Source organism: Hippocampus guttulatus, chromosome 12 (genome assembly GCF_054856545.1).
Source record: "Hippocampus guttulatus isolate MCC_2025c chromosome 12, RoL_Hgut_1.0, whole genome shotgun sequence".
NCBI lineage: Eukaryota > Metazoa > Chordata > Actinopteri > Syngnathiformes > Syngnathidae > Hippocampus > Hippocampus guttulatus.
The window spans coordinates 2,610,670-2,633,998 of NC_141272.1; the positions used below are offsets into that span (position 1 = coordinate 2,610,670).

General features: G+C 44.4%; 2 protein-coding genes across 6 annotated transcripts in view; one reads left to right on the plus strand and one right to left on the minus strand.

The window, feature by feature from the left end:
- Positions 1-1,708: 1,708 nt before the first annotated feature.
- pgr (progesterone receptor) lies at positions 1,709-8,232 on the plus strand. The gene is made up of 8 exons (XM_086125404.1): positions 1,709-2,514; positions 3,809-3,918; positions 4,744-4,860; positions 5,677-5,982; positions 6,242-6,386; positions 6,471-6,601; positions 7,712-7,869; positions 7,983-8,232. The coding sequence occupies exons 1-8, from the start codon at positions 1,748-1,750 to the stop codon at positions 8,136-8,138; spliced, it is 1,890 nt and encodes a 629-aa protein (XP_085981530.1). The 5' UTR covers positions 1,709-1,747; the 3' UTR covers positions 8,139-8,232.
- Positions 8,233-9,196: 964 nt separating this feature from the next.
- Positions 9,197-23,329, minus strand: part of arhgap42b (Rho GTPase activating protein 42b) — a 67,379-nt gene continuing 53,246 nt past the window's right edge. The window contains exons 9-26 of one of the 5 annotated variants that reach the window (XM_086125353.1): positions 21,658-21,787; positions 21,231-21,331; positions 20,738-20,847; positions 19,648-19,704; positions 18,338-18,416; positions 17,660-17,699; positions 17,205-17,267; positions 17,060-17,134; positions 16,447-16,531; positions 16,190-16,248; positions 15,921-16,026; positions 15,458-15,617; positions 15,226-15,378; positions 14,522-14,882; positions 14,165-14,324; positions 12,469-12,531; positions 12,039-12,118; positions 9,197-10,631 (exon numbers count right to left, since the gene is read on the minus strand). In XM_086125353.1, coding sequence (XP_085981479.1) covers positions 10,543-10,631; positions 12,039-12,118; positions 12,469-12,531; positions 14,165-14,324; positions 14,522-14,882; positions 15,226-15,378; positions 15,458-15,617; positions 15,921-16,026; positions 16,190-16,248; positions 16,447-16,531; positions 17,060-17,134; positions 17,205-17,267; positions 17,660-17,699; positions 18,338-18,416; positions 19,648-19,704; positions 20,738-20,847; positions 21,231-21,331; positions 21,658-21,787 — 1,971 coding nt within the window. In that variant the 3' untranslated portion in view covers positions 9,197-10,542. The other 4 variants (XM_086125354.1, XM_086125356.1, XM_086125355.1 and 1 more) reach the window with 4 other exon arrangements.

Here is a 23,329-nt window from a genome sequence, read left to right on the forward strand (position 1 = left end):
AAGTCAAGTCAAAGTGTCATGACAGTGGCACAACAAGCAGACGTCGCCGAGTTTCTTGATCATGTAGCAAATCTGGATTGGCGCTGCCGCCGCACATCTGCAACACGTCGCACTGATACAAACATGACTGTTAATCTACAGTCACAATGTAGGCCACACAATGAACCCCCCCCCCCCTTCCCGAACACACCAACCACTGATAGCGACATGGTTATGACGCAGGAGATAGGGCCAAGGCCTACGTGCGCATCACTGACGAAAGCAACGGTAGCATCCAAGAACTTCAATCAGACACCTAACAAAGCAACAAAAGACTACATGTGAATTCAGAGTTTTTTGTAACACGTCCGTTTCATGCGTTGGCATAGCTTACATGAGCAAAAATGGTGTTGCTTTCTGTATTTTTTTTGGGCAAAGTCTCAGCACATTTTATCATTGTTTTGATTGAATTGTTCTGGGACTCTGCTTGTTTGGTTGCATACGGTTTTACGGAATCATCAACAACAACAGCAAAAAAAATAAATAATGGGCGGATGCCAATGTGGGATACATATTTCTACTTCAGTTCACCAATGAGGTCATCCGAAGGGAATTTCCTCACAAGGCAGGTTTAACTGTCCTGTTTTGTTGCAGGTCAAATTGACCAGTATTTAAAAGTTTGGAATTTGATTTCATTCTTTTTATGGAAAAAAAACCCAGTGATTCTCAAAATGTGTTAAGATTACCGCATGTGGTACTCGGCTTTGATCTAGCGGTATGTGAGAATCACTCAGTTCACTACTGTATTGAAATTTCATAATATTATTTATTATGCCAATTTTTAATCCAGTGGAGTACATTTGTTAAGTATAGTTCAGTTGTATTTCACTTTGATGTGCAATACATTGGAATTGTATCATTACAGTTCTTAAGTGGTCCCCCCCATGCCCACCTCCCATTTTTCCCTAGATTTAAACGCAGTGCATAATCTGACGGTGATTTTAATTTAAACCCAATTTTTGTTCCCCTAAATTGTACACTCATCCCCCCATTATACTTCATATAAAACTCATTGATTTTAATTCTGGAAATTGTCCAGTTTCGTTCGCCGAACAATGCTCAATTTCTTCAGTTCTGTTCACGCTTTTAGTTGTGCTTTTGGTTGTGTGAAGTACATTGAGTTATCTTGAGTATGAAATGTGCTTTACAGTATTAATAAAGTTGCCCGCAATGAGCATAATTCCCATTTTCAAGGTATTTTTGTCTCACAATATTGTCAAAATATCAATAAATGACACCAATGTGCTTTCTGAAAAATCGCTTTTGTCATTAACTTCAGTGTAGATTGTCCGTCACGCGGGATATGGTCACCACAAGGTTGTTGGTTGTTTTGATTTTTCTTTCCTTTTGCGAAAACTTTCATCATTTTATTCATGCGATCAAAATGTGTGTACCGCACGGTCTATTTGAACTGGTGTCTGCTTAAGTAAGAATCATCTGCTAACCCTTGCGTACTCCTCTTGCCTAAAATTGAATACACGCCGCAAACCAGATTCTATGGGACATCATCGCGGAAGACGATGGCGAATAAAACGTGGTGGCGTGAAATGATTGCCTATATGTCATTGAGACAGTCAGTATGGGGGGGGGGGGGGCTGCTCTGAGTAGAGTGATCGCAGGAAACTCCCTCGAGCCTTCAGCTCCTTCACTCTCCGTCCTGCCTGCGAGTCGCACGGGACTCGCGTATCTCCCTTTTACGCACACCGAGATGGAGAAAGTCCACGGCGGGATGCTCGAATCCGTGGGTGACATCATCGACTTCAACGACATGAAGCTCCCCGGCGGCGATGGTTACGCGGCCGCCGGCGTGCCGACGAGCCAGGGCGACGGCTCGGTGTTCAGAGACTGCGCCAACCTGTTGGACGCCCCGCAAGAGGAGCACCGGCAGCGGGAGGAAGAAGGGGAGACTCCGTACGAGCGCGGAAGTGACTTTTTAAAATGGGAGCATTTCGTCAAGGACAACGTGGCGCAGGTCGGCTCGAGTATGTCGTCGAAGTTCATCAAGGACGAGCAAGAAGCGTCAGTCATCATGGAGGCGCCGTGCCCGGCCTTCGAGGAGATCGACGGCTGCTCCCAAGGCGGCCGCAAGCAGCCCCACTTCGGCTTCGGAGAGCCCGAGTGCGCGCGCTTCGCGCCGGTGGGTCCCCGGCCGGCGCAGGAGGCTTCGCCCAACTTCCTGGTGCACGCGAACCCCGCCGAGCAGATGGCCCAGCGGGGCCAGGCGAGGGCCGACTCCCGCGGAGGTTTCACCGGCAAGGGCGCCGCGCTCCATTTGGACGCCAGCGCGCCCTCGCCGGCTCACCTGACCGTGTACAAGAGCGAGGTGGCCCGCTGGCAGGTGCCCGCCGTCGGCCCGGGGGAGGCGCAATTATGGTGCCAACCGGCCGGGGTGACGGAGGACCCGTTCGGTTACAATGGGATGCACAGCCAGGCCGTGGCCCAGCGGAACCAGACGCCTTTCAACGCCTTTGCCGGGTAAATTGGAACCTCCGCACACCCCACGGGGCATAGGTGTCACTGTCATTTTTTGGGGTGGTTTTTAGGCTTTAGACGATCGGGATTTTGGAGACGATCACAGATCAGAGTTTCATAAAGCGATCACCAATCCGATCAGGAAAACGGACCAATTCATTCAACCCATTTACACAATTGGGAGGATTGGGAATGAAAATGACTGTAAAAATAATCCTTTCCTGATCCCGAGAGGGGGGAATCTATATGTTATAGCTGGCATTTTGCCGATTGGTAGGTATTTTTTTCAGAATCTAAAAGTGATTTTTTTTTTGTTGCTTCAAGTTCACTGTTCAGCTAAACTTTAGAATTGCAGCTGGTTTTATAAAACAACCACATAGCTTTGCCTTAAAAGAATTGCTTACCTTAACCCCCCCTGCCCCCCGGCCAAAAAATGTAAAATGCCATAGACAGGCTAATGTATAACTTCGGTGTCACTGTGTTAAAACTCCAAGTAATGGATATTAGAAAATCAATCGGTGCCGCAACACATATAGACCGACGATATAACAATAGCCACAGGCATATATTCTTTCCCCTCTGTGAAAAACAACTAATGAGTAGTTGTGGCTGTCACAATGCATTATACCGCTCCCAAATGGTAAACTACATTAATATAGAGTACTGTTTTCCTGATTCAAATATATTTTTGGGGATGGGGCTGGAACAGATTAATAACATTTCCATTCATTTCAACGGGAAAACCTGATTTGTGATGAGTGTTTTGGGTTACAAGCATGATTATGGCACAAATTAAACACGTAATTCAAGGCAACATCGTTTACGACGCCAGCCCTGGAATGTTTCTGACATGCCATGTAATTCATTCTAATTCACTCACATTCACACACACACGCACACACAACCATAAAATAAAAAAGAATAAATCTGTCAACAAGCCATCTGATAAGAGAAAATGTCTTTCATAAAATGGCATTAATATTGAGCAAGTTACCGACTTCAGTGACATCTCAAACTCTATTTCAACATTTTTAATTGAAAAGAAGATGAGCAAACTAAACTGCCAAAGGCGGAAATTCATTTGCATGCAAACTTACCTTCATGACTGACAGTTTCCTTCTGCACTGAAGCGTTAGTGATGTTAAGAGGCGAGTCTGTAAAAATGCTTCTATCTGTAAAAAGTCAAACAAAATAAAAATTTTAGTATATATTTGCCAATACAGTTTACCACCTTTTTTAAGCATGGAACAAAGTTGAATGAATTTAACTGGGATTCCCCCCCACCCCCACCCCACAGTGTGCCTCCTCAGAGGTCCTGTGTGATCTGTGGCGACGAGGCTTCCGGGTGCCATTACGGAGTTCTAACCTGCGGCAGCTGCAAGGTGTTTTTTAAAAGAGCAGTGGAAGGTGAGGATGTTGCACACATGGAACTGTCCATCGTCATTTTTCAGATGACGGAAGCTCGGAATATTTTGGGCATTTCTGTGAGCGCAGGGGCGCCCAACCTTTTTGGGCCAAAGATCCACTACCTCATGCAAGCGTCCCGTTACCGCACATGCACACACGCATGCACGCAACAGCCATAACGGGAACGCGATTGTCAAACATGGCCATTCCCAAATGGCATGCAAGTAGTTGTCATCGTCACAAAGAACTCTGTCCAGCTTGCTAGATTTGTTGGTCACACATTACAATATAGAACAAATCTAATCATTCTATAAATTATACCATTTTGCCCATCAAAATGATGGGCAAAAAAAAATTCAGCCAATTGTTTACAGTTTTTCTCTCTCTCAGTTGTTTAGTTAAACTACAGGGCAAAGTGTATATATTTTTAAAAATGTGAGCATTATGGGACCCAAAAAGTGTTTATTTCATTTCACTCAACTTATATATTTCTCGCCCCAAAAGCGTCCGCTAACCTTCTTGGGTAACTGTTCGAGGTGGTCGGCGACGCTATCTGGGGCTTTCTGGATCTGTGTGGCTTGTTATCGCACAGCAGCGGTTACACGAGAGCCACCATGTCTCACCGTGGCCGTGTCACTCCGTCCTTACAGCCTTGCCACTATCTCATTTTCTCCTTCAGAGCTCTTTGCGAAACACTCGGGAGCCCTTCAACACCCCCTCCCCCCACCCACCCCCTCCTCCTCGTTATGCCCCTCTCTTGCATTTGAAAATGAAAAGGAGACCTGTGGAAATGATGTTTTCTGCTCGCGCCCTCTCGTCCGAAAGGTCATCACAGCTACCTGTGCGCCGGGCGGAATGATTGCATCGTGGACAAGATCCGGAGGAAAAACTGTCCCGCATGTCGCCTGCGGAAGTGTTATCAAGCGGGAATGATGCTGGGAGGTGATTTGCATCATTAAAGAAACCCAAATGTTTAAAAAATATATAATAATAAAGAAAAGGAAAAAAAAACGGTGCGGCAACACATTTAGACAGACAATCTAAGCATAGAATTGAAACTAATGTTTAAAAAAAATAAAGAAAAGAAAAAACGGTGCGGCAACACATTTAGACAGACAATATAAGCATAGAATTGAAACAAATTAAAAATAAATGCTAATGACATTAAAAAATAAAATAATCACCACATATAATAACAGATCATATTTACCCACTTTAAACGAGGGAAGTGATCCACAAATAACCTAAATAACATGAACTGGCATTGTGCATGAGCAAACAAACTTCCACTTGTACAAAGTCATTCAATTCAGCTTTTGGCATTTACACACCATCAAAAATATTTGGGAATACTGTAGTGGAAAACTATGAAGGAGAAGTAGACTGCATGGGCCATTATTGATCGCTCCCTTGGGAAAGAAGCAGAAAGATCCTTTCACTTTTGATGCAGCCCAAGGTGCATTCAAGTATCAATCAAAAAATAGGACATCACAGACACTGAAAACCACCATTTTCAATTAAAAAAAAAAAGCATTTTAGCTGAATAACATGGTTGTTTCGATTTTCACTTGGAGTATTTTTTTTTCCAGGCTTCTTCTCCTTGCGGAATATTTTTGGGAAATAAAAAACCCTCAAATTGATGTCTGGAACTCCGCTCTGCTCACAGATAAATAGGCGTATTTGGCGCACACGCGCAAACAATGACTTTGGTTTGGAACCCGACTCCCTGAACCAAACCTTTTGCTCCGCCTCTTTCAGGCAGGAAGCTGAAGCGTTTCGGAGCCCTCAAGGCGCTGGGCTTGTCGCCCTCCGTCATGTTCCCATCGCACTTGTCCGTGCCGGGCGACACTCAGGCACTGGGCACCATGGCGGGCATGACGGGCATCCAGGAGATGCAGTTTTCCCAGCACATCAGCGCCATCCTGGAGAACATCGAACCCGAGGTGGTGTTTTCGGGCTACGACAGCGCGCAGGCCGACGTCCCCCACGTGCTGCTCAACAGCCTCAACGGGCTGTGTGAGAAGCAGCTGCTGTGGATCGTAAAGTGGTCCAAGTCTTTGCCAGGTAAACTTTCTCGGCTCGGCGGCGCTCCGGGTCTCGGATTGACGCCCTGGAGGGGGGGGGGGGGGGGATATTAGGTCTCCGATTTTTAATTTTTTTGGGGCATTTTGACATAGCAAATTAGATGAGCCCTTCCAGGATTTGCCATTAAAAATCAATATTGCTATTGATATCTTGTATTGGCCGAAACTTGACCAGTACGGTCGATACGTTGACCCCACTTTGACGCTTTGCATTTCAGAATGTGATTTCTTTTGCTCAGGCTTCCGCAATCTTCACATCACCGACCAGATGACTCTCATCCAGTACTCGTGGATGAACCTGATGGTGTTTTCTCTCGGCTGGCGCTCCTTTCAGAACGTCACCAGGGAATATTTGTACTTTGCGCCTGACCTCGTGCTAAGCCTGTAAGTACGAATGCCAGTCAACAGATCCCTTTTTTGTCAAGGCCAGTCTCTATTTTTTACTCTGTACCACGCCCTCCTCGTCAGGGAACAAATGAGGAGATCCCCCATTTACGACCTGTGCGCCGCCATCCAGTTCATCCCGCAGGAGTTTGCCAACCTTCAAGTAACCCGCGAGGAATTTCTGTGCATGAAGGCCATCATCTTGCTCAACACAGGTAAAAAATGTTTCGCAGCACCGGCGTCGCAAGCTGCGGCTGCTAGCTGCCGCGGCGCAAGTTAGCCTAGCGCCCTAGCATTCCCCCGGATGGGTGACTCCTCCTCCCGGTGTAGGTCGACGAGATGACCGCGTTAGCTGGACCACGCGACATCATCGAGAAACACGAGACCGCACACAAACACGCTAGCTTTGTTGCAGCTGGAGTATTTGAACCACTGTGACCTCAGAACGGTTCTCCCCAAACACACTGTGTTTTACTGCGGGAGACTTTTCCTGCCATTTTTGTCGTCACATCTTACAGCACCAGCAAGAGAATTTCCAGAGCATAAGTGATCTCATTGTTCCAAGGTATCAGACAGGAGAAGGGTCAGAAAGAATTTCCAAGACCTTAAATGCACCATGGAACATAGTCGAGACGGTCGAGTGAAGAAAATGTGAAAAATCAGCGACGTGAACAAGAATTTGACGTCACTCCAGATTGGATGGAGAGAAGAAAACTGGTCAGGGAGGCTGCCAAGAAGATGACAGAAACAGTGAAGGAGAGGCAGGAATTTCCGGCAAGTACTGGCTCTTTGAGTACGTGTGACAACAATCTACCATCCAACCATCAATTATCCGAACCGCTTATTCCTCACGATGGTCGCGGGCGTGCCGGAATCTATCCCGGCCTCCCCCGTCTTCAGGGAGTCGGCACGGGACAACCCGAACCAATTGCCAGCCAATCGCGGCGCACACACACAGACAAACGACCATTCACATTCACAACTCCGCCGAGGGACAATTTTAGAGTGTCCCGTTAACCTGCCATGCATGTTTTCGGAATGTGGGAGGAAACCGGAGTACCCGGAGAAAACCCACGCAAGCCCGGGGAGAACAGGCAAATTCCTACACTGGAAGGCCGCAGCCGGAATTGAAACCTGCAACCTCTGCACTGTGAAGCGGACGTGCTAACCGTCCACAACAATCTACCGTTCTTCTTAATTTGTCTGGGCTACGTTGTGGAGCAGCGAGACGAAAGCCTGACCTCACACCTGAAATCTCCCCAAATGCGGAGGGCACGCGCGTGGCGCGGCTCCAATCCAAAACGTCCTTGTGGTTGTGCCCTCAGTGCCTCTGGAGGGTCTGAAAAGCCAAGGCGCCTTTGAGGAGATGCGGCAGAATTACATCCGGGAGCTGACCAAGGCCATCCACGGGAAGGAGAAGGGCGTGGTGGCCAGCTCGCAGCGTTTCTACCACCTGACCAAGCTCATGGACGCCATGCATGAAGTACACCGACCGAAAACTCTCCAATCTCTGAAACGCTAATATTTGACCATGGCAAATATCCCAAAGTATAACCCTCGCCTCCCCGACCGACTCCTTTTTTCTTTTTGGGTCAGATCGTGAAGAAGGTCAACCTGTTCTGCCTGAGCACGTTCATCCAGGCCGAGGCCATGAAGGTGGAGTTCCCCGAGATGATGACGGAGGTGATCGCCTCGCAGCTGCCCAAGGTCCTGGCGGGCATGGTGAGGCCGCTGCTCTTCCACCCCAAGTGACCGCACGTTGACTGGATTTCTTTGTCTTTCCCCTTCAAATCAATCTTTTGCCGAAAGCCGCCGTCCCCCTCGTGCCTCTCCTGCCTTTTTACTCTTTACTGTGTGGGATCAATCAAAAACAGGCGATGAATAAAGCGACACTTTCAAAGAAACTCATCCGTATGACTGACAAATACCTTCTGAGGCGACCAACATGCAGGCGGCACACTTGCTCTTGATAAAAAACAGCAAAGTCACGAACGTGCATGAATCGGGACCCAGAGGATTTCAAAACCAAGGCCCCGGGGCCAGATCCGGCCCGCTGCATCGTTGGAGTGGCCCATGAAAGCAAAAAGTCGACGAGTCTCAAGGCCGAATGGAACATTAGTATAACAATAATAATACTTATAATAATAATGGGCTTGTTGAAAACGGTGATTTTTCTTAGTGTCGATTCGCTGTGACCCAGGTGGTCATGCTCATCTGCAAAGGTTGAATCGACACGACTGGAATTTTTTTTGTTTGTCGATATGATTGAGCTAGCTACATGCAGCATACCGGTAAAATAACCATATCGTTAATAATTCACCTGGATTGTTGAGAATCAACAAAAAACATGTTTGTATTTTTGCAATTGATTTTGTGAAAATAAGTTAAAAAAAAAACTGACTGAGGCAAGTGCGCTTTACGCAGAACGTGACGTCACCAAAACGCGAAACAGGTTGGCGGACTTCCTGTGTGCGTGGCGCCATTTTACTGACATTGCATTCAAAAGCTGCTCCCATGGGAAATGAGTAAGATTTTGCAATCAAGATGTATCACATCAACAGACGTTCCTTCGGCCAATTACTAATTTCCGACCATCCAGGTCTTAGGCACCATCTTGTTGCATCATAAAAAGAACACAAAAACCCACAAATGGGTTCCAACTTGGAAGTTAGGTGCAACACAAATGTGGTAGAACTCCAATTTATGCGACATAGAGCGCATTAAAAAAAAATAAAAAATTCCTACTGACATCCTGAGCTCGTGACAACACACTAGCCAAGTTGGGGGAATTAAAAAAAAAAATGCCAGCCTTTATAAATCATTGTGTTTATTTAGAGACAGACAGTAGTTGCTTGCAGAGGAAACAAACCTCCTCCACACGGACATGTTACACAATGCGGGACATGATTCGAATTTCCGCGACGCACCCGCGCAACTCCTCACTTTTAGGGAGTTTTCTCCTCATTCTTCCCACGTCGCTCAAAAGCAGCCAAGGCCACCTGACATTCCCGAAATACACTTTCAGCACCTCCTCCCCCTGCCCGGCAGTGCGGTCACACTGAAAGGTTTTCTTCTTTCCAACTCTTCAAATGTCCACACAGTTTTAGAAAACAAGAATAATATTAAGAGGCAGGAAAATAAAATATGCCGTCAAGTTGAATATCGATATACATTCTATTTTGAGAACAGAAGGTGTGTTTTTCAAGAATACATCCTTTTCAGCGCAGTGGTTCTTCAAGTGCAGTGCATGTACTACTCGTGGTGCACAGGCTCCCTCTAGTGGTATGCCAAAGAATCACTGAATTAAATATTCAACCTGCTTCATGTTATCGGGGCTAATCCAGTCCACTACATTTGTTTAGTATCGTCAATGTTGTTGTTTTTTTAACGTTTTCACCAAATCTTTTAAATGAGTTTGTTTTCAAGCGTTTATTGGGGTCAATGTTACCGTCCGTGCAAAATACAGTTGAATCGAATAATATATTTAGTTTTTTTAAATTTTACTATACGGAAGCTTGGCGTTCACGGTCAAACGCTGCAGGACGTTACAGTGGCTTATAATACAAAATGAGACTTTTTAGGAATGCTACTTAGAGAATCGACTATTTTTGCTTTGACTTAATATGTTTTATGTTCTTATAACAATTACAACTTATTATTATTATTTTTTTAAAGGCAGCGTTTTAAAAGGATAAGCACCAGCTGGTGCAAAAAATAAGAAATAAAAACATTTCCGTTGTCGTGTGCAGGCGGTCAATTAAGGCGGTCAATTTTGCTGACTTGCCGTTGTGGGGTGCGAGGGCTTAGTTCTTTTGCTGATCTCTGTTTTTAACATTTAAAAAAAAAAAAAAAAAGAAAGGTTCATCACAGACTGTTGAAGATCATATTCCAGGGTAATAAAACAAGTCAAGTGGTTCTCGTGTGTCATTGGAGGTTGTAAAAAAAACGCATTGCAAAAAGACAAATGATGTCTAGGTCTGATTAAAATCACATTGGAGGAAGTTTTGTTCAAATAAAAAAGAAAAAGGAGGTACAGTTGTCATGTTGTAGCCCCTATCCAAGCAGCTAGACATCACACAGCTACGTGAAACTGGTAGTGGGCGTTTCCATGGATACCATGGAGGGGGTGGGGGCGGGAATAAAAAGAAAAAAAAAATTAAAGATAGACGACATAGTTTTCAGGGATTAAACCCGTTTTTCCCTGGTATGTCGCTTGCAGCCATCCCGGTTCGACTGACGGGTACACTGCCAGAGAAAAGAACACAGATGAAGAAAAGTACAAATGTGGGTCAGCGTGTTCGTTTATAAAAGCAGGATCGCCTTACATGCGACAAACAGAAAAAAACTGCGAGGCTTGCACCCACATAAAAATCAGGAAATGCACACTACAAAAAGTCTTACACACTGAAAAAAATACAATAAATATCCTACGGACTCTTTCGGTTTACTGAATTCGGACATGCGCATTGGTTGCACGTGATTGAAATGTGGTAAAAAATATTTTCAAGTCAGTCGAAAATGATGTCAGTTTTACGACTTTTTAATCGCATTCAAATGAATTTTTTCAGTGTATAGTACAAATGAGGCGCTTCTCGAGGGTGACAAGGTCAGCGCAAGGCAATTAATTGGCACCTTGCAAGTCACATGCTGTCTCCTGATTGGTTGTTTTTCCTCGGGCGCAGTGGTTTCTTAGATATCAAATTAGAGGCACAAGCTTGGTTGATGCTCACACGCAACTGTCAAGCCATAATGATGAACAAATATGACCCAATGTAAATCGCATCGTATGTTTACGTTGGTGACATCTTCCCCCAGTTTAACTTTGCCGGAAATTTACCGGAACCCTCCGAAAATTTACCGGACATTTGCCATTCCTTTGCAAGTCCATTGGTGTGATGATGTCCGGCTTCCTGGTACTGGTAAACAGGACTACATTGTGGAACTTGATCAGAGCAGCTCTAAAAATGATGAAGTGCTGCGGGTTCGCTAATGCGGAGCCATAAAAAGCCTTTTGCTAAATGGCGAGCAGCGTTTGTAGTCACTTTTTTTTTTTTTTTTTTGGTATCTGGCAGCAGGCTCTGCTGGACCAGAGAGGCGCAGAGGGGGAGGGGTTAGCGGGCCCGGGTGCCTTCCATCACTAGGTTACTGTGACCTGCCTCCCTGCTGTTAGCGGGCCAAGCGGGCTCGTCACGGAAAGGCAATAAAACGAGGGAGAAAAAAAAAAAGGCGCTGTTTGTATTTAGGCAATGCTCACACTGAAAGCTGGGATGAAGCCAAATGGGTTCCAATGAGCCACTGCAAAGCATATAAGTCATCAAGTACAAATACTTATTGACTGTACTTAAGTTGGTTTTTCGGGTATCTGTACTTTTCTTGAGAATTGATTTTTCTTGTGACCTTTGTTTAAAAAAAACAAAAAAAAAAACGGCTCTTTACTTTTTTTCCCCCAGTCTCTGCAGATGACAGCATGTAAAATTCGACATTGTGTGTGTGTGTATATAAGGCGATGGGCAATAATGATTTAGAAGAATTACCAGTACCTCGAGTTAAAAAAAAAAAAAGAACCCAGAAATGTGTGAACAAAACCTGCACAATGTTGCCTTGACTCACAAGCTGAATTCATTTTGCATGTGTGTTTTCGGTAGCACTCACCATCAGAGAAGTGCGCCCCCTGGGGGAAGCTGAGCTCATGGCTGTGCTCGGCCTCGCACGAGTAGACGGCTTGCGCGTCCCTGTCGGAAGCACACGTTACAGAATGCCTTTTGAGCATCCATTCAATCTCTTTGATATACGGCTCAAAAGTGCGAGTGCTAGTACACTCTTCGTTTTTCACGAGTCTTTCGCTGGAGATTCTACTTTCCTATTCGCCGGGGTTTAATCACCATCTTGTGGCCTTTGAGGGCATCACCAAAAAAACAAACAAACAAACAAAAAGAACAAAAACCAATAGTATGTAAATTTGTTTGTGGGAGGTTTTTGGTGGGGTGGTGTCAATGACTGCCCTATTTTCACTATTCCACCACCTGGCCTAAAAATGAGTCATGTGTTGTATTTGACATCTTTGCGAGTGCATGCCGGTTACCTCCCGAGCGCGGCGGGCTGCTGGGTGGCGGCGTGTTCGAAAAGCTGCGCTCTGGCAGCAACCCTGCGAGAGAGGCAAGAGGAAGGAGAAACACTGACAAAATTCTACCGACAGACAACCAAGCTAAAAAAAAAGCACAAAAAGTTCTGCGGTGACACCGGACCGTGAAAAGTATTTGGTGGGCCCTTCATTTTTTGTCAGCACAAATATTCCATAAACGATCCTCCAACATGTGTAATATAATTACTAATTCCTTTTCCAACAAAAATGAAGAAGGTGAATATTATCGTTCCATGAACAATCCAAAACTTGGCTCCTCCGCAACATACAAACTTTATCACTTGAACATGTTTCACTTAAAAAAAAAAAAACAACAACCCCCCCCCCCACCCCCCAAAAGCTGCAAATGGTGGCAAAAAGAGCTCCTCTTCTGTAAATGAAGCTACTCAACTCACGTCAACAGTTCCTGCCAGATGGCGCCAAAGCACTGCTATTATTGTTTGGATTGCTGAGCATTTCAGCGAATATCGGAGGAATGGTTTCAAAAAAATAAAACGCTGCGAACCAGCAATTTCTCTGGAATTTCAGAGAGAGCACAAAAACGTGAGTTGGAGTTGGGTGAAACTGGATAATTGATCTGTTATGGCACACTAACGTGGTTGGGAATGGCTGTTCTGGAAAGTCAAGAGTCTTGGTGACCTTTTTGTCCAGACCCGCAAAAACGCACATGCTGGCTTCTCACAGACAGCATTTCTGATGAAGTGAAAGGTGGAATGACACAATGCGGGACATTTCCTTCCTTCCTCAGGAGATTTTTTTTTTAAAGCGAGGCGACGTCATGACGAGGCCGCACATGACCCTTTCATGTGCCACCGTGACCTGTGAGTCAAGGCGACGCCAAACTGCGAGGTGGCAAGGGGGGATGGGGTTTGTGTGCGAGTGCTTTCGCATACACAGATGCGCGTATTCCTAATTTCATTCTCTCTTATCTTGTTTTTTTTAACCCATTTTTGCAGTGTTAGCGCATGCGCACGCACACGCACACACAAACGAGGAGGAGGACGAGGAGCGCAGTCTGCTGGGTCACATCAACCCCGAGAATTAAGAGCAGCTCTCCCACCACAGAGGAGGGAGCTCATAAATCTCTCCACGCTCGCACGCAGGCCAAGGTGGCGGCCAGGCGGCCCGACGGCGGCAGAAATGCGGCTGACCTTATTGTCCTTATTGATGTGTAACGTGCGCTAAATCAATATTATATTAAAAAAAAACACACACAGAATCCAAACATATATTCTGCGAGAGCAGAGAGAAAAACACAAACACCCATTGGACACATTATTAGGCACACCTGCAAATCAAAATGTAATCCCCCCGCACACACACATGAAAATAAAATCACCTATTTGTGTTTATGCTGGGGCTAATTATTTCTAACTTTCCTGGAGTGGCTACTTGAGTGACTCTTGGTCAGTCCTGTTGTGGACATTTCAAGCAGGATGCAAATTTGGGTGACTTTTCAGGCATCGTTTCCTTAAATGTCCTTCTTCAAGTGTTTTGACTAGCATAAAATTCCAATCTTCTGATGTCGATTGTGCTGCGCTCTCCCTTCTGACGGTCGTTTGCGCTTGCCAAATAGTGAGCCAACACTTTCAGGACGACGATTGAAATAGGACGGGACTTTATTGGGCGTACTTACACTGAGCCTGGTCTTTGGTATCCGTTGCCGGCTGAGGCTGCGGCGCCTCGCCGCCGGATCACAAGCTTGGGCGGAAGCTGCGGGTGCGCCGTCAGCTTCAAGTGATCGATGAGATCCAGCGTGGAGAGATTTTGAGTGGACTTCGAGTAGCTCCTTTGGCCTTGAAAGGGAGTTTCTCAGTTTTTAGTCAGTGATTTTCATGCTCAGTAGGGAAGCTATGCAGAGTGGAATGTACAAGGGAAAGTCGTCCTTTTTATTTTCTTTTCAAGTATGCTGAAGTGACACATTTCAACACTGAGACGAGCTTTAAATGTCACGGGGTGGCGGTGTTTAGCCTGGGTTGTGTTTGGAAGTTACCTTCAGACACATGCAGTGACTTGAGAGAGGTTGTAGCCGTGAGATCCGGCGGCCTGGGTTCAGGGTGCCCTTGGTGGGGGGCCTTTTTGGGGGCCACGGCGGTAACGGAAGACGCAGTGAGCGCGTCCTCCGACTCCACATCGGTTGGGCCGGGATCCTCCTTCGAGCTGGACTCGGTGCTCCGGGGCCCGCTGGAGCGCAGGGACGCGGTGTCGGGGAGCCTTGCGCTCTGAGCTTGAACGGAGGCCGGCGTCTCGGCCTTGGAGGAGCCGTTGTGCTCCGACGAGTGCGAGGACAGAGACTCGATGCTGCCCATGGGGGTGCTGCCTGGACTGCTGCTGGACGCATCGCCTGTGCAGGGACCAGAGGGGAGGCACGCCGGGGCCTCATTAAAATCGGCCACATCACTTGAAATGAGGAATTGTTCTCCGACCTGATAAAGCCTCGGAGAAAGGCGAGTTTTTGATTACACAAAGTCCAGTGTGATTTTCTTTAAAAAAGCAACTTCACCACGTTTATTTTGAACAATTACCTCACTCGTGTCAATAGACCTTGATTTATTTTCAAAAGGGGGCACATAGTTTGAACAGAAGATGCCGAAGAACAGACCCCTGTGGGACGCACCGTGTCAAAGCCGCTCACATTCATAACCGCCAATCGAGAAAATGGTGCAGCCCTGCAGGTTTTATTTCCTCTTGGTACTCACTTTCAGCGTCGGCCAAGCACAGGGTGGGGGTGTACAGGCCGCGAGGCTTCCGGGGACCGCTCGACAGACAAATGGCTCTGCTCCTGCGGGAACCGGGCCGGTTCTGAGGCTGCGGTGGTGGCACGTTCGGGTCTGGAGGCTGATGGAAGATCTGGGCCAAAAAAATTAAATAATAATAATTCTAATCCCGCTTTTGTTTTGACATTGAGAGGTTTGACTCTGTGGCCCACCTTTTTAAAATTCTCAATCAGAATTTCCACCACAATATTCTGGAACTTGATGTTCATCATGGCGGCCACCGTCTCCTCTTGGGAGCGCATCAGCGTGGGCCCGAAGATGACGCCCAGGTTGGACACGGTCATCATGTTGGACTGATTTTGCGTGGAAACTCTGCGGGTGGAAAACATCGGCAAGGTGTGACTCGCTTCTTCGCAGCCGCCGACAAACATCGTTCTTCTGATCAGGTGGGTTCTCCAATTTTTGACACCAAGTATTACTTTCACGAAATACTTAATGTATCAACACCAACATTAAAATGCAGTCGTGCAGTGGGCCTAAGTACGGAAGAGGATTCGGGTCAGCGATAGAATAAAATAAAAACGATTTCAATCATGATTAAATTAAAATGTACACAAATACAATACACTGCTTTTGTCTTCTCTATTCATTGCCAAGAATGGAGCGCAATCATACATGACGAGGTGTTTGATGAGCATCTCCAGCATTTCCTTGTTCCTCCCTGGCAGCTTGTGGACCAAAGAATGGACAGCGCACACGCGGTAGTTCTGGTCGTCCGATTCTGAGAAGGAAATGTTGGAAAAGTTGCAAATTACAAAATAGTTTTTAAAATGACATATGGAGGGGGGAAAGAAATGCTTGTATACAAACAGTTGGTTCTTTCGCGCTTTTTGGTAAGCCTCAAATGGACTGAAATTTGAGCTCTTTTTGTCCCACAAACTTACTGACAGCCATGATGAATTCTTTATGCAACTTGAAGGTCATTAGCGGCTCAGAGAGACACCTGGAGAGTTGAAAAATGAATCAATTAAATAAATCAAGAGAGTAATTGCTCGTCATTCATTTCCAAATCTTGGCAGCCGCTTCTTCCCGTGTGAGACCGGCCGCCCGACTTCACGATTAATAGCTGTGCCGTCGGTCTGCGAGACACGTTCCGACGCTCAATGGGGATTTGTGACGGACGAGGACGGGGCGAGCTGACCTGAGATAATTCTTCAGGCCGCTGGTGATGGTCTTGTTGTCCCACGTCTCGGGATCCAGGTCCATGTCCGCCGGTGCCTTGGTTGCTTTGAGAAACACGCGGTGGATGTGAATGACGCAGTTGACAATGGCACGTATTTAAAAATAAAACAGAAAAAACGTGTAATCAAACGGTAACAACATGAAGCTAAACCTAACCTAAAAACGACTATAGTTATAGATAGGAGTGAAAAAACATTTTTCAAAAAGAAGTAAAATCAAAAACGCTTCCCAAAAAATAAAAAAACGAAACTACATCTAACCTTTATAAAACAATCACAATCATGATGGCCAAAATGTCAAAAAACATGAGATTTCAGGGTTTCATTTGAAATATAATTATTTCGTTATTGACGTACAGTATGTCTTTATCTGCAGTCGCACGCAGATATTTTCTTTAAGACACAATAATTAAATATGTTTTGTTTTGATCCTGCACTTGACAAATACTCCATATATTTGTAAAGAAATAAAACCAATACTAAAACTAATAAAAACGAAAATAAAATGAAGCATTTCCGGATTCCGCCGAGTCGAATCCTGTTGCGCTCAACTGGCCTCGCGCAGTTACTTACAAAAAGCCGTGGCCATCAACTTCTGCACTTTGGAGTTGACGCCTCCGATCCTGTACAGCCCCATGGTATTGATGCCTGCATGCGAGAGCAAACGCCGTGAAGTCGTATTCTCGATTGGTTCGTCGTGGTTTTGAAGACGCCTCACCTCTGCTCTCCACCAGGTCGATGCAATTCCGCACAAAGTTAAAGCCGGCCTCGTTCAGGAACGCTGGGACGCAACATTAAGAGCGGCGTGGAGAATTAAGAGCATCAGCCCAGAATTAATATTGCGTCAATAACTTTGACTGTCATAAATAAGGTGGCTTCTCTGAGAAGTGTTCATTCAGTTGCGTCACATTACAACTTTATTTTCCTCTGAAATTATTTTAAATTCTTATGGAATTTATGGAATGGAACACTCCGATTGCGAGTCAATCTTGTATTTTGGTGAGAAAGTAATAGACTCACTGGCCACTTCATTAGGTACACACACACTCGAGTACCATTGGGTACTCGAACGTCACCGTACCTCATGTTGCGACAGGTGGGAATTTTTAGATTGAGTGGCAAAACAGAACATGTCAGAAATGTGCTAAACGCAAAAATAAAGGGCACACTTACTCTCTTCCTTCTTGCTCAGGATGGCAGGCAGGTTGTAAATCTAGACAATTACAAAAAAAGGGAAAAAAAAGGAGTTTAGAGTAATATAGTCACTTATTTCTAAAACTCGGTTAATTAAATTAATTATTTTGGGGGGTCACTATAAACTTCTTGTCAAAAATAAAAGTAAACTTGTAAAAAATAAACAATTGTACGTGTAAAACATTTTTACAATGTTATGAAATAATTTTTTATTGTAACTATAAAAAAAAATACAAATAGAAAATGCAAAAAAAAAGTGAAATCAATAAACAACATTAAATGATTAAAATGTACTCTTTTACATCTTTCCATCATAATCAACATCTTGGTTAATTTGCTCCTAATTATTTGATGAATGTGCATTGACTACACGATGATTGTAGTTGAATGAAAGACGATAAGTGGTACAGAAAACGGATGGATTCATGAAAACAAAACACGTTGAATGAATGATCAGTCTATGGTCAAATTGATTTAAAAATCTAATTCAAGAAGGCAAAAGGTGAGAGGAACTCAGGCTCTCGATGTTATGCATGTTGTAGTTTCGGAAAATAACCACACGAGGGAGCCAGTGGCACACGATTGCGTGTTCTGCTCGTTTTTGGTCCACCCGCCTGCTCTGCAGGATTGTCATTTTGTCCCGAGGGGGTTCCTTACCGGCTCCTTGCCATCCATGGCCTCCAGCCACAGCCTCCTGTTGGACTCGGACAGTGCCTGCAGCGTCATGACACCATGCCTTGGGTCATGAAAAAAATGATATATATTAATAAAAAATAAATGAAAATTCTTTTGGTCTGACGACATTGCCTCTGGGGTGTTTAGAGTTTCTGTGGTCACTTTTAAAGGGCCAGCGTGACCAAATGCAGCTTTGCCGGGCGCGATTGATTGATTAAAAACCCGCATAGTGCCAGCGTGATTCACCACTGCATAATTCACCACTGCATACCCAGCATGCATGCGCGTTTTCATCACCTCAACAGCGCGTCACACAAAAGCGCTCGGATGAATTGATTTGGAGGTGCGGCTCACGGGTTTGCTCCATATGATTGGTTTCGCCGGCATTAAGCATGAATCTGGGCGCGGAGGGAAACAAAATGAAAAGCAGAAAGCGGCCTGTTTATCAGACTTTGGTTATTTACACAAAAAAAAGAGGTTTGTGGAGTTCAACATTTGTAATAGGACAATAGGTTCGTAATTTTGGGAGACAAGAAATGTTGGCTTCTTGAATATGGAAATGCATACTTTTCAAAAGAATAATCAGTCAAATTTTTCATTGGGTAAAACATCTGAATGTTGTAAAAATAAAGGGGTATATGTTTTTTCAAAAAGTAACCTCGGTCGAATATTGTCTTTTGTTTTTTAATGAGAATATTGTTTTACTTTGTCTCCATTTTTCTCAACAATGCAACCTTATTCTTTCTTTCTCGTGCTCTGTCTCTCATGTAAGTTATAGAAACTTGGAAAAAAGACTTTCTTTGGCAAGTTTACAACTTTTTCCTTTAAAAATATATTTTAAAAAAGATATATAACCTATTTTTATTCAGTTCATAACTTTCTGCAGATCTTCAAAAAATATGATTTTATTTTTCTAAGATCTTTCCCTTCAGCAAAAGTTTTGCTGTCAACCCCCCCCCCCCCCCCCCCCCCCCGTCGTAAATACGTATGTATATCCTTTTCATTTTCAGTGTGGCCCGGACACTCCTTTATCGAACATATTACATTCTAAGTCCACGTTAAAAGCGGAAGCCATTTAAGTGACATGGTTCAAGTTCAATCTGATCAATTCAAGTCGAAATTGGAAGGTTTGACAACAATCGCTGCAAAACGCACATCAAAAGCATCTGCACATTTTGCCCCAGCGAGGCAGCAAACGAGGCAGAAAGAGAAGATGGCGCCAATCACACGGAAGCGGCTCACACGCACACAAAACACACACGTGCACATGCGACGAGGGTCCACTCACGTACCGGACTTTATAGAACAATCGAAGAGGCCTGAAAAGAGTTCCGCGGCAGACGCCGTTTCTATGTGGACATGAAGACAGAAGAAGAAAAGGAAGAAAAAAAAAGGGACTGGGAAGGGCTTTTAAACGTCGAGGTTACAGTAATCCCCCGCACATTTAAGTCCGTCGCCTGACGTTGAGTTCCTGCTTTGTTTTGCGATCCAAAATTTGATGCATGAGCGAGCGTTTTATAAACCTCCCACCGCTGGAGGGGAGTGACAATAAAATAAAATAAATAAACAAATAAAAAAGGATCAATTAAGGTACTATGATGCTCTTGCATGTGGGCAAGAAGAGCCACAGTCACAGATTTTATTATTTTTTTAAAGCCGTTTGGTAACCGGGACAAACAGTCAAACACAAAAATACAAAATGATGGCACTCTCATGGAGCTGCTGCAGGCCGCAACTGGCGCCTGGAACTTCAGGTCTCAATTTCACTCATTCAGCACAGACCTAACACACTAATACCACAGTACGTACATTGATCACACATTACAACTACTACTTTCTTTTATGGTAGGGGGAGCTAAGTTAAGCCTGGGTCGTTAGCGGAAATTACAATGCGTCTTTGCCACAGGTGCATTTACGTGCACCTTTCTGGTTCATTCTTTTTCAAAACCAAATGATCTGGATTTACTTTTTATGGTCCTGAAAGATGACGTTAAAACGAAGTGAAACTGTGCAGCTTTTCCATTCGTGACAGGTCACGCTGCCAAGCTGTCATGAATAGCGGGGGACTACTGTATACGCAACAAAGAGGTGTGAGGGGAATCATGCCAGACTCAAAGGGAAAAGAAAACATGGGAGCCTTCCAGGATGTTAATGGGGGCTGAGCAACGTTGGTGCGTTGACATGGAGAGAGTCTCTGCCGGGACACGCTGGGTTAATTTGATGGAACACAAAACAGCTCACATGCACTTCAACTGAGCTTTTTCTTGAGCACTGAATAAACATAATGGGAAAGGTTCACATATTTAAAAAGCTAGAATCATATTACTTTTTAAAAAAAATATTTTAAAGCCATTTTAAGAAATTTCACGCGAAGGCACAGACCTTTCCACCACCTCAACGTCGAAGCAGAAGCGCTTGTCGATGGAGTCCGTTTTCCTTCGGATGCATGACTTGAGTTTGAACATCTCGGGCTGGTTGAGCACCAGACCATTCTAAAATTTAATGCAATAAAAACAGCCCTAAATAATCCAATACTAAATAAATGCTGCAATGTTAGAGATTAAAAAAAAAAAAAAATTAAACGAAGAAGAAAACATTCATTGTAATGACATGTCAGGAATAAAGTTGTCAATCAATCAATGGAAAAAAACAAAACAAAACCAAAAACTGACATCAGGATTAAACAAAACTAAGCTAAATAAGTAAATAAATAAGGATAAACAAACATGAAGCCCATGTGAACAAAACAAAAAACACATTCAACTAAGTCACAATGCCAACTCAGGCCATATTAAGCTAAAGTTGATTTGACCTAACTTAACTAAGCTAAAACTAAAAAAAAAAAATAATAATAATAATGAGGCGAGTCAACTACCTGCTTATTGCCTGATTTATTGTCTGTATTGCTCATAGTAAAAGTTTTGCTGCTCTTCTCATACGTGCAGTAGTGCCTTGCCCAAGTGCAGCCCAGTGGACCTAGGGCAACAAACAAGAAAATATTGTCATATCAGTTGAAACTCATCTTTCATCAGGATTAAAAATAAATGGCAAGATATTGTTAGTTACTTTTTAAATACTTAACACCACTTTCCTATGAGCTGAGTTTTTCAGCGACTAAAGGACGATCGGTACCTTGACTTGGAGTTTAATTCCTATTGTAACCTGGCTTGTCAACATATTTCCTCATTTGTGTGCATTTTGGCAACATTGTAATTTTTCCAAAACAAAGTCGAACAAAGTACGGGTTTCTTCACTGGGACATTTGACTGACACTTCCAAACTTGGATGACATCGTCACTCACGTTTCTCCTGTACATAGAGGAAGCCTTCCATGCTCCATCGGCCTGGAGCTTTGTAGTCCTGGTCGGCAGACCTGATCCTCCTCATCAGTTTCTCCACTTCCTGCTTGGTGCTCACAAAGTTGTTGCGCGTCTGCGTGGGGGAGGGGTGGGGGTGGGGGGTGAGAGTTTGTTTGCTGCACTCGTTCTCTCTGCACATCATCGTGAAAACATCAAGTCAATGTTCTATGTAGCCCCACGAGTGTCAACACGGATTGCTGATTAATAGTGTGATTGTGGAATATGAAATAAGAAAGTAACCCCCCACCCCCTCTCCGCCCCATTTTTTTATCCACCTCAGGGCGAAGGTGGCCATTTCGCCACTCGCTGAAAATTACATCTCAGTGCCAGTTGACAACAGGTGGCAAAATGGCCGCCCCTTGAGATGGCTAGAAACAAGTGGATTTGTCTGCTTAAGTTATGCTCCCCAGATGTGATTGAAATTGAATCCCTTGTTTAGACTAGTGGGGCATGTAGAAGACATCATTGTAAACCAAATTTTGGACTTGACATCCCCCCCTTTAATTAAAAATATCTATCACTAGTTAGCTCACTATCTTGAAAACAAAAACAACTGTCTATCTATACATCTATCACTAGCTAGCTATCTTGAAAACAAAAACATCCATCCATCTATCATCCATCACTAGCCAGATAGCTATCTTGAAAACAAAAACATCTACCGCTCAATCAATCAATACATGCATCCATCGCTAGTTAGTTCGCCAGCTTGAAAACAAAAACGTCCATCCATCCATCCGTCAACCATCACTCGCTATCGAGCTGTCTTGAAAACAAACACATCTATCTTACATCGCTATCTATCCCTCTTACCAGCTATCTAAAAGTAAAATGTAAAATGAATAAATGCTCAAGTAAAAGAAGAAATACCTGCCAAATCAACCACAAAAAAAAAAAAAAAAATCGAGTGAGGAAGTCAAACTTTATTTGCCACGGCGGACTGCAGTGTGTCATGGCGCGGAGCAGCGAGATGCTGATGCAGCCTTGCAGTGCTATCAGAGCCCTCAGCCTTGCGGGGCGTGAAGAGCAAGTGTAAAATGTCAGCGCGACGGCTGCTGCGTCAGGCCGATTTCCAGGGGCCCTGGGGCTGCCACTGCTGTCGAACGCAGCCTGCTGTTCTTTGACTCTTAACCTTTCTTCTTATTTTATTTATCTATTTTTTTTTAATTAAGGGCAGTATATCATAAAGGAGACATGTTAGGGGAAATTGAGGGGCTTTTTTTTTTTTTTTTTTTAAATCGCTTGTTCACGGGATGGACAGATTACAACAGATTTCTGCTCAGAAATACAACAAAGTCCGAATGCATATTTGCCCACTTGGTGAAGTGCTGCTTCCATGAGTGAAAATTCCTCCGCTTTTTATGGTAATGCAAACAAATGTAGTTCTTGCAGTAGCACACCCTGCAGTCGAGCGGGTGTGGGGGGTGAGCAGTGGCAAGGCCGCCCCCTCAATACTTAATTGCTTTGCAATGAAGGTCTGCCACCACCAGTGAAAATACAAATGATGCTTTTACTTCGTCTTTATGGAGGGTCTCTCCTTCTCTCTTTCGAAACAATTAGCAGAACTTTTATGAAGACACCAAGGAACTCCTTTACATAATGACCTAAAAAAATG